At 44.8% G+C, this 10969-nt stretch overlaps 1 protein-coding gene across 1 annotated transcript in view; it reads right to left on the bottom strand.

The window, feature by feature from the left end:
• Positions 1-6006: 6006 nt before the first annotated feature.
• The window catches only part of RAB19 (RAB19, member RAS oncogene family), a 327487-nt gene continuing 322524 nt past the window's right edge, over positions 6007-10969 (bottom strand). Inside the window, exons 3-4 of the mRNA XM_062616440.1 lie at positions 10076-10259; positions 6007-7749 (exon numbers count right to left, since the gene is read on the bottom strand). Of these exons, the coding sequence (XP_062472424.1) occupies positions 7484-7749; positions 10076-10259 (450 nt within the window). The 3' untranslated portion in view covers positions 6007-7483. The remainder of the gene's footprint in view (positions 7750-10075; positions 10260-10969) is intronic.

Raw genomic sequence — 10969 nt, 5'->3', positions numbered from 1 at the left:
ATAATGGACATAAGTTAGCACCCCATCGGAAGACTGCATTCATAGGATCATAGAACGGTTTGGGTTGGAAAGGACCTTAAAGATCATCCAGTTCCAACCCCTGCCATGGGCAAGGACACCTTCCACTAGGCCAGGTTGCTCAAAGCCCCATCTAACCTGGCCTTGAACACTGCCAGGGATGGGGCAGCCACAGCTTTTCTGGGCAACCTGTTCTAGTGTCTCACCACCCTCATAGTAGAGAATTTCTTCTGAATATGTAATCTAGAACTATATCTGTGTTCAGTTTTTTTGCAGGCCCCTTTAGGTATTGGAAGGCTGCTCTAAGGTTTCCCCAGAGCCTTCTCTTCTCCAGGAGGAACAAGCCCAACTCTCTCAGCCCTGTCTCCACAGCAGAGGTGCTCCAGCTCTCTGAACATTGTGGCCTCCTCTGGACTTGCTCAAGCAAGTCTGTGTCCTTGTGTTGGGGGCCCCAGAGCTGAATGCAGGACTGCAGGTGGGGTCTCACAAGAGCAGAGGGGCAGAATCAGCTTTAACCTGCTGGCTACACTGTTGAGCAGCCCAGTGCATGGTTGGTTTCTGGGTTGTGAGTGCACATTGCAGCTGGCTCATGTTGGGCTTCTCGTCAACCAACATCCCCAGGTCTTTCTTGTTGGGGCTGCTCTCAATCCATTCTCTCCCCAACCTGTATTTGTGCCTGGGAGTGCTCTGACCCAGGTGCAGGACCTTGCAGTTGGCCTTGTTGAACTTCATGAGGTTGGCATTGTCCACCTCTCAAGTTGTGTCGAGCTCCCTCTGGATGGCATCCCTTTCTCCAGCATGTTGATCGCACCACAAAGCTTGTGTCATTGGTAGTCTTGCTGGAGGTGCATAAATCCCACTGTCCATGTTGCTGACAAAGATGTTGAACAGAATTAGCCCCAGTGCCCACCCCTGAGGGACAGAAAAACATTACTTGTTACTGATCTGCACTTGGACAGCATGCTGTTGACCTCAACTCTTTGAGTGCAGTCATCCAGCCAATTCCTTATCCATGGAGTGGTCCATCATCTAATCCATGTCTCTCCAACTTGGAGACAAGGATGTTGTGTGGACTGTCAAATGCTTTGCACAAATCCAGGTCAGTTGTTCCTCCCGTATCCAACAGTGCCATGATCCCACCATAGAAGGCCACCAAGTTTGTCAGGTATGGTTTCCCCTTGGTGAAACCATATTGGCTGTCACTAATCCCCCTCTTACTCTCCATATGCCTTAGCATAGTTTCCAGGAGGTCTGCACCATGACCTTGGCTGGCACTGAGGTGAGACAGATGGGCCTAGAGTTTCAACACAGGTTTAACACAGATGTGTTCTACTAAGACAGAAAAAGGTAAGGAACTTCTCACATGGGTCATCTTTCCTTCCTGAGGTGTCATAAAGGGCATGCTTTGCTTCCTGTATGGGTGTACATGTGGCACCATGGTGGGTGCTGCTCTTCTCAGCCTTGCTTCTGTATGAGTTACAGGGGAGTCTGAGGACATGCAGACAAGTGATTTGCTTTGGCGGTGGCTGTTCTGTCTAGCTGCAAGGCAACTGCTGTAGTCATGTGCATCATAGCAAGTAGTTGCTTTCAAGTGAGCTGTGGTTCTTGTTCTGTAAGCTGAAGAGCTGCGTGCACTTGTCATGCAGCACTCCTGCTGTGTGTCACTTCCAGTTTGAAACTTGCTGGTGGTAGGCCTGCTTCCAAGCTTGCTGTTGCATTAAGCCTTCCACTCCCATCCCTGCATATGGGAATGACTGAAGAGTAGGGCCTTTGAAAAGAGTAATGTGTAGGCTGCTGTGTTTTTTCTCTGCAAGGGCAGGAATGAGTTCAGTCACATTAAGGCAAACTTTTAGTGTAAAAAAAAGAGGGTGATGACTTAGGCTGTGCTGCGTATTCTTTCAGCAAATACCTAAGGTACAAAAATTGAAGAGGCCAACGAGAGTAGTGTCAAGATGAAAAAGGAATTCAGACTCCATAAACTCCCACCAGCAAAATCTTAATTTAAAACCAGAGCCTTGACTTTGCTCCCGATGCAGTAATATACATGTATGGTTTGATACAAAATCTTGCAGCTTGCGGTAAGTGCAAACTAAGGGTTTGCTGCCCATTCTGATTGGTCTGAATGTGATCATAGAAGCAAAGCATGCTTCTTGCCACCTCTGCTACTTTAGTTCTGATGGTGATAGCACAGCTTACTCTTGATTTTGTGATCTTCCTGAGGGGAGCCTGGTTCATTTAGTGAAATACAGAATGACTCTTTCCCTGATACAGCAGGTACAAAATAGATTTCTGCTTGGAGGATACCCTGAGGTATGAGGTGTCTCGTGGAGAACAAAACTTGTATAGATGGAGTTATTAATGCTGCAGCAGTTGAAGACAGAAGGGAATTCACATGTAGTCCCTTAGGATTGAGAAATAACAATCGCTTTGCTACAAAGTCAGTTTTCCTCTGATGCCAGCATGGTGCCAGCACTGGAGAGGCATTGAGGTGTAGTAGGAAGCCTTGCTTCGCATAAGCAGAACTAGACAGACTTGGCAGTGAAAACTGCAGTAAGGAGTGATGTTAATGGACACAGCAGTCACAAGGAAATGTGTGGTTGCCAATATGCTAGACTGCCCCAATTTGCTGCTGTTGCTGTTATCCATGGGTATGATGTAACTTGCAATCAAGCCAGAGTCAACATCTGTTTGGCAACAGCTTGTGATTGCACAGGCAGTGCCTGTGCCAGCAGCTGAGTTAAGGTTGGGCTTGGAATAGCAGCACTAGAGAAAGCCCTGTAAGAGATTTTAAAGCCCTAGCTCTCAAACCAAGTTCCTACTGAAATTTGCAGTACTCTTTAAGTAGTGAGGGCTCTTGGCCTGCCCAAAACTGCTGTCAGGATTCCAATATCCCTGCTTTGCCTGCTGTAGTTCTAGTCTGTAACGCACTTGCTTGAAAATGGCTTCAAGAGTCGGTACACTGAACAGTGAGTATTGAAGCCCTGCTGCCTGCAGCCAGGTGTGGTCTTCTGGGAACTGAGATAGCTGAAAATGTGCCTTCTGGCAGCCCACAGATGGGAAAGGGGCACTTTTAAACAGGGCTGTAGTTGGAACACTCACCGGGCAGAGGTAAGCTTCCCTTTCTGTTCCATATCCAAAAGCTCAGGTATGTATCTCCTTCATGAAAGGAGGCTCCAGACAGAGCTCATTCTCTCTGTTCAGGGCCTGAAAATTGTTTGTCTCCTTTCCAAATGTACTTTAAACATTAACTAGAATGATTAGATAAGAACTTCAGCTTTTGTTACAAAGAGCCTGATGTATGTATGAAGGAAAGCTTGACCAAGTTGGCAGTGCCATGTGCCTTCCACACCCCTTGTTGCAGCTATGTTTTTAAGCCAATCAGCTTTTGGGAGGTGTCAGTATACTCCATTTTAATATACTTGTAGGTTTCTTTTGTTACCCTGTTATGCAGATAGTGCTGCTGCTTCAGTCTTATCTGTCATGGCTGCAATATCCATGCAAGTGATGTGTCACACACAGAAGTAAAATACTTCTAAGTAGATAAAAACTTAACAAATAAGCTCATCTTCAAGCTGGATGTGCAGCTTTTAAAACTGTGGGGCAGTAGTGGTTTTTAGGATAACAGGTTGAGTCCAGAGGAGGGCCACCAAGATGCTCAGAGGGCTGGATCACCTCTCATATGGAGACAGGCTGAGAGATAGGGTTGTTCAGCCAGGAAAGAAAGCTCAGGGGAGACCTTAGAGCAGCCCCCAGTACTTAAAGGGGGCCTACAAGAAATCTGGAGGACTTTTAACAAGGGCATGTAGTGACAGGACAAGGGGTAATGGCTTTAGGCTGAAAACGGGAGATTTAGATCCAATACTGGACTGGGAAGCAGTTCTTCCCTGTGAGGGTGGTGAGGCGCTGGCACAGGTAGCCCAGAGAAGCTGAGGCTGCCCCATCCCTGGCAGTGTTCAAGGCCAGGTGGGTGGGCCTTGGAGCAAGCTGGTCTAGTGAAAGGTGTCCCTGCCCACAGCAGGGGTTTGGAACTGGATGAGCTTTAAGGTCCCTTCCAACCCAAACCGTTCTGTGATTCTAAGTTACACTTGATACAAGTGAATTTGCATATGGTGCTGGGAGAACAAAATGTTAATATAAGCAGTTAATGCTACTTGCATTGTCATAGCTGCATGCTTCCATCTGCTCTGCAGTGGGGAAAGGCACAAATGCAGCATTTACACTGTGCTTATCATCATACAGTCTAGAATAACATGCTGTAATTAAGGGATTAAAAAGAAAAAAGTTTATGTGTTACACCATGAATAATACTGTTTACTAACATACACTCTAAAGAACCTTCTTGTTAGCAAGTGCTGCAGCTCGCTCTTCAGTGACTCGATGGGAAGCTTAACATGAGCTGGCAGTGTTTGCTCACTGAAAAGCCAAGTGTATCCTGGGCTGCATCAAAAGGAGCGTGACCAGCAGGTCAAAGGAGGATCCTGCCCCTCTACTCTGCTCTCGTGAGACCTCACCTGGAGTATTGTGTGCAGTTCTGGTGTCCTCAACATAAAAAGGACATGGAACTGCTGGAACAAGTCCAGAGGAGGGCCATGAGGATGATCAGGGGACTGGAACACCTCCTGTATGAAGACAGGCTGAGAAAGTTGGGGCTGTTCAGCCTGGAGAAGAGAAGGCTGCGTGGAGACCTCATAGCAGCCTTCCAGTATCTGAAGGGGGCCTATGGGGATGCTGAGGAGGGACTCTTCATTAGGGACTGCAGTGATAGGACAAGGGGTAACGGGTTAAAACTTAAACAGAGGAAGTTTAGATTGGATATAAGGAGGAAATTCTTTTCTGTAAGGATGGTGAGGCACTGGAATAGGTTTCCCAGGGAAGCTGTGAATGCTCCATCCCTGGCGGTGTTCAAGGCCAGGTTGGACAGAGCCTTGGGTGACATGGTTTAGTGTGAGGTGTCCCTGCCCATGGCAGGGGGGTTGGAACTTTACGATCTTAAGGTCCTTTCCAACCCTAACTGTTCTATGATTCTGTGACTCCAGGGCAGCTCAAAAACTGACCCTATAGAAACCATTCACTGTACTGTATACAGGGCTTGTGAAAGATGTCAGAGCTAGCCAAGATAGGTCACACTCCTGTTTTAGTTGCACAACAGGTAGGTTTTCAAGTCTAGTTTCTTGAAAGAACATTGAGAAGCCTATTGCACCTGCTAAAGGGAAAGGAGCAGTGCAGCTCAGGGCACATTCACAAGGCTGTTCTCCCTGACCCCATGTTGCAGAGCTGTGTGCCAAGGAAAAACTTACTTGCAAGTAGCTCCCTGTCACTTGGCAGTGTTGGGCAGTTAAGAAAGCATTAGCCTGCAGAAGTCTCCATACTGAGGGTAAGCAGCATAACTTCATACAGCAGTCTCCCAGGCAGTAAACCTGATTAATACTCTGGTGGCAAGATCCTCTAATTCGTGGCTAATGAAAGGGAACTGGAGATGAACACAATGCTTTTCTATTAAGCTCTCCTAGAAGATTAGTATTTGTTGGTATATCTGAAATACAAAGTTTGCTAGCAGTGTAAGTGTAGATACTAAAAGAAAAGAAAAAGTAAAAATACTACATTACAGACTACTACCAGCACTAGTTTGGATTTTAAACACACAAGAATATTAAATTTGCATTCAGCCATCCTCATAGTGCCAAAAGGAGGCAAAACTGGTTGCATGGAAACTGTATTGCTACTCCTTCAGCTATTTTGAAAAGTTATGGTGTTAACTGTTAAATATGTGAACTGAAACACAACACAAATCAAGATCAAACGAAGATTTTGAACATCAGAAAGAAGATGCTGAGGATGCTTTTGCCACACCAGGCCATAGCAAAAGGCTTAAAGGCTAACACCGAAGACCACCCCACTGGTTTACACATAGCTGCATTAACCCCTGCTCTTTGCAAGTGATGGCAAAGAACCTGGCCAGAGCAAGCATTAATAATACTAGACTATAAATCAATGATTCATTATGCTTTATTTTTTGTGCTTCTCAGACAAGATTTTCCAGAAATACTTTCTACATGTTTTTCCCTTATTTCTCAAGAACTTGTGAAACATGGGTAGGCTGCCGTCTGGTAATCCAGCAGCATACTAGCCTTCCCAGGGCTTCTTTGCCTGTAACCCAGGCTGTGTTTTATCATTACAGAGTTTGAGTTCCACTTCATAACTTAACAGTAACTAAGTGGCACACTTTGGTACACGTGGACTGCAGTCAAAAATATCTGCATAGTATTTCTTCCCTCCTTTTCTTTGTTTCCATTTTCAGGGAAAAATAAAACAAGCCCAAACAAAAACCAACCAAACTACAACCACAAACCCTTCCTTCTGGTACACAGAAATTAGTCTCCAGTAGCAGAGCTTGCATTTGGGAGAAGCAATACAAACCCTTCTATTGCTACCAGGATGTTTCGTCTCCATAGCAGTAGCCTACGCACTTGCCTGGGGGTAACCTTCTGGTATACCCCATACCATTCCCTTGCTGCTCTGAGGTGAGATTCTATAATCAAACCATCTTACACCTCTTGCTGAGTTTTACAGAAGCTTGAAACCTTTCTTCACACTGCCTTGAAAATCTACAGGTATACTTTCAAGCTGCCATTGGCCCACCATGCAAACTACAGGCGGCTTTTGATTAAAATCAGCACATCAAGAGCAAGACAGGGTGTGCATGGGGGGGGAATTCCTTTCACCCCAGCATTGATTTAGGTCATTACCAGTGCCTTGGAAGCTTCACTACTCCTAGCAAGACTATGTAGCAGGTCAGAGATAATTACTGGAATCAGTACTTACAGAGCAATACAAAAACCAGCTCTTCTCACCCCAGGAAGAGGGTTGGGACCCTCTTCTAACACACTCTGCCTGCTGTGAAACCCCAGGGATGTCTCCAGGTTTGTCTGGTGACAGCACAGATATAACTCAGTTCCTGGGGATGGGTGGTTACATGCCTGACATCAGAACTGCCCCTAAATGAAAGTTTAAGCAGCAGTGGGTTAGCGCTGTCCAAGCACGTCAGGCTTTTTAAAGCTACCAGCAAAAAGTAAAGTGCTTGCACTAGAACAAACAACATAGCTTAAAAGGGTCAAATCAAACAGAGCTCTGGTGCAAACTTATCTTCTGACACAGCCAGAAGCATCACTTAAGGAGATAATAGAAGGCAGTAATTTCTACAGTTCTCTTTGGTTAAGGCAAGGGCTGACAGCTCCCTGAGTCCTCCCAGCTCAGAAGATTGTGTTAAAGTATCAGCTGCCATGTTCAAAGCAGCCTGTGCTACCAACAGAAACAATCTCTGAAGATGCTTACCAGCTAAATTGCAAAGTAGAGATATCAAGAGAGATGGCTCAAGGCCACATAGCACGCTCTCATCACTTGACTAAAGTGAAATCCAACAGCCTCAGAAGAATGATGACTTTCAAGTTCTTTCTGAAATCTCTCTTCAACAGAGGCACTGGTTCTTCTCCACACTTGGACTGGCAATCACTGGCCTGGAATCTAGATAGATGCTGTTTGGAGGGTTCTCTCCATGAAGCTGTAAGGTATTACGGGCTATTAGCTCCTTGGCCATTAGCATGAACACCTCCTCTATGTTTTGAGCTTCTTTAGCCGATGTCTCCAGCACAGCTAAGAGCCCATGCTTCTCCGCCAATGTGCAGGCATCTTCAAACAGGACTTGGCGCTTATCCAGTGAATCCGATTTGTTCCCTTAAAAGAAGGAAAATACATAATTCAATAACTTAGTTTCTCAACAAATTAATCTTTAAATTCAATAAATTAATTCAGTTTTGTTAAGCAATAGATTTACGTTAAGAATGGAAGTTACTGCAAAAAAAACTCAACAAAACAACCAACAACCAAGATGTAAGCCACAAACAGAATGTGGATCAAAACTGCAGCTAGCAAATAAGTTAAAATCCAAACAAAACCTAAACCCCTGTGTTTAGCTACTTACTTGCTGTAGGCAGTGATGCCAGAGGATTATTTGGAAGCAACTTTTGGTCCCTATCCCCTAGTGTTCTAAAACATTAAGTAGCTTTTAACTTAGATACTAAAAAATATAGAAATCTTGTACACAGCAATGTGTACACAGCAAACCAAAGCAATTTTACACGAAGGTTTATTCCTCGCTCAACCTTCAGTGGAAGCCACATGTGTTATGCTATTGTCAAGCCACCCTAATTCATCTCAAGGTGGGTGCTCAGCTCTGAAGATCTGCAATGTTGTTAGCCTAAAGCAGATCTCCTCCCCCCAGAAAGCCCCACTAAACTCCAGAAAGAGCCTGGCTAACTTAATCAGATTTTAACATGACCTGTTTATACACATCAGCCATGGATTATGTCAAAAAAGACAAGCATTCACACCAGCCACCATAATGCTTAAAATATATACTTACTAAGTTTCCACATGTCTAAATTTAACTTTCACTTGAAGCAGTTCAAATCCGTCAGAGGTCATGAAACACCTCAGATAAAATACCTTTGTCTATTTAAGCAGCTGCAGCACATGTGAAATTATCATCAGTTCTGGTACATGCAGTACCTGGCTGAAGTCTACATTCATAGTTTCAAGACAACCCTTCATCAAATTCAAATCTTGAATTCGAATATAAGCCAACTCCCTTCCCATTAAGTCCCTTTAAGTTCTTCTAAAAGGAAAAGAAACCAAAACATCAACCCACCCCAAAAAACACGTCTTGCTTGAGGGTTATTTGCCTTCTTAAAAAGATTCCCAACCTCCTTTCCTCCTTCAGTTCCAGATGGGAAAGTTGGACTTTATGTTAACCTCATGCTAGAAAGGTGTACAACATGACTGTGTGTAATGAAACATACAAAGACTTCCTGCCACAGTAAGTAAAGCACCAGCTCTGGAAGAAAGCACCAAGCTGGATCCTTGTTAAAAAGCTTCATTTTCACCAACTTCAGACCTTCTTTCTTAAAAGAAAAATAACAAATCCTACCACCATCAATCCTCACAATACACACAGGTAGGTCTTACTCTTCAGCTTAATGAGAAGAGTTAGAAAAGCCCTACCAAAGTTATTTATTCCCCCACCAACACCTCTTGACTCATTCCAAGCACTGTGGTTACATGCAGGTCAGGGTTTGTTTTTGCAGAGGAAGAACAGGAAGAACTACCACAGCACAGTAATCTGCAAGGAGCACAAGCAGATGCTTAGGACCCATGCCGGCTGTGCTGTGGGGCTCTGCTGCCTGTCTCCAAAAGCTGGTTTGGGCTGCTGTGGCTGCGCGTGCTGCTCTCGGCACAGTGCCACAGCAGAACAGGCAGAAGCAGGGGAATGTAAATAAAGGTTCTGTCATTTTATTACACCGGTTCTCTCACTTGCAGCTTCTTCCATGGGGGAGGGAAGAGCAATAACAACTTGAAACACAAAGGGAAAGAACCACACTGCTTCCTACAAGCTCCATTCCCAGCAGCTCCTACCCATTCCTTTCCTGAAGGGGCAGAGCTTCCTGAATATAGTGGAGGAAACAAGGAGGAGGAATGCAAGCAGACTATTTCATGCTCTGCAAAAGCCATGTCCCCAGTCTATTGTCTTACCTGATCAGAGTCCCATTACAGACCAATGCGCAGGCTTATCAAAAGAACAGAGGAAAGATGAGAACTAGGAGTTGTGTTGCTCTGTGCATTCCCCTTCCTGAATTATTGAGCTGCTAAATTCCTGCACATCAGGAGCATAGGGTAAAGCTCACTGCAACTCCAACCTAAATTCAACCTAATTCAACCTCAGAGTTGTCCTTGCTTGCTAGATTAGCAAGCTTGTTGTATTATTCCAGCAAGAAAGAAACAAGGAAAAAGGTTTCACTGTACTATGAGCTTGGTCCTGCTGTGACTTTCCTCATTTTCTTTAAGCTCAGGACAAACCGATACACTTTCTGATCTCTTTTAATCAAAACTGCATTCTTCTTTAATACGTAGTTTATAGAGGCTTCAAGTAGTGGAGGAAAAGCGAGGGGGATTTTACACACATATTAAAAACTACATAATGTAATATCTAAAATTAGATTCCTACCAATTAACATCATGACCAAGTTTGCAGCACCATATTTTTCAATTTCATGAATCCAGTGAGGAATGGATTCAAATGTGGACCTCCTAGTAAGGTCATAGGCAAGGATGGCCCCATGGGCACTCCTGTAATAAGACTGGGTTATTGTCCGGAAGCGTTCTTGACCAGCTGTGTCCCACACTTGGATCTGTAAGAGAAAGGGTGATAGTTGTAAAGACAAGCAAATACTGCTTCCTTGGTGTCTGCCATCACTAGCTATGCTTTGGAAACCCCTTGTCTAGAAAGCAGCTAGACCTGTCCCAACTCACTCCATTACACCACAGTAGTGGCTTTGCACTCTCTCTACATCTCTACAATGAAGAGACATTTACATGCCTGTAAAGACGATCCAACCAGACCAAAGGGAAAGCTGCAAGCTTTTGCAAACTCAACTTTGTAAAGAGACCAACTGTACTAAAAGATACAGAGTGTTACAGCCTTATAATAGGCAAGGGAGAAAAGCTAAGAAGCCCTGATGCAGGTCTGGGCAGAGCAAAGCCATATAAAGGGCAGGCATTTGAATTCTCATCTGCACATAGAGGCAAGTTGTAGATAACAAATTCTTTTGGTGTTTGTCTTACAAGTCTTCATCTTCCGTCAAATCAAGTACACTCCAAAGCAGAGCTTTGCAAACTAGAGGGGTTTCCCTCCTCAGTGTCCCAGTCCAGAGGAGGGCCACTGAAGGTGCTCAGAGTGTGGGCGCACCTCTCCCATGAAGACAGGCTGAGAGGAGCTGTGGCTGCCCTTGGAAGTGGTCAAGGCCAAGTTGGACGGGGCTTGGAGCAACCTGGTCTAGTGAAAGGAGTCCCTGCCCATGGCAGGGGGGTTGGAACTGGATAAGCTTTAAGGTCCTTTCCA

This window comes from Pezoporus occidentalis, unplaced genomic scaffold (genome assembly GCF_034315485.1).
Source record: "Pezoporus occidentalis ecotype Australia unplaced genomic scaffold, CSIRO_AGI_Poc_V1 ctg19, whole genome shotgun sequence".
NCBI classification, from domain to species: Eukaryota; Metazoa; Chordata; class Aves; order Psittaciformes; family Psittacidae; genus Pezoporus; species Pezoporus occidentalis.
This window is presented reverse-complemented; position numbering and strand designations above follow the sequence as displayed.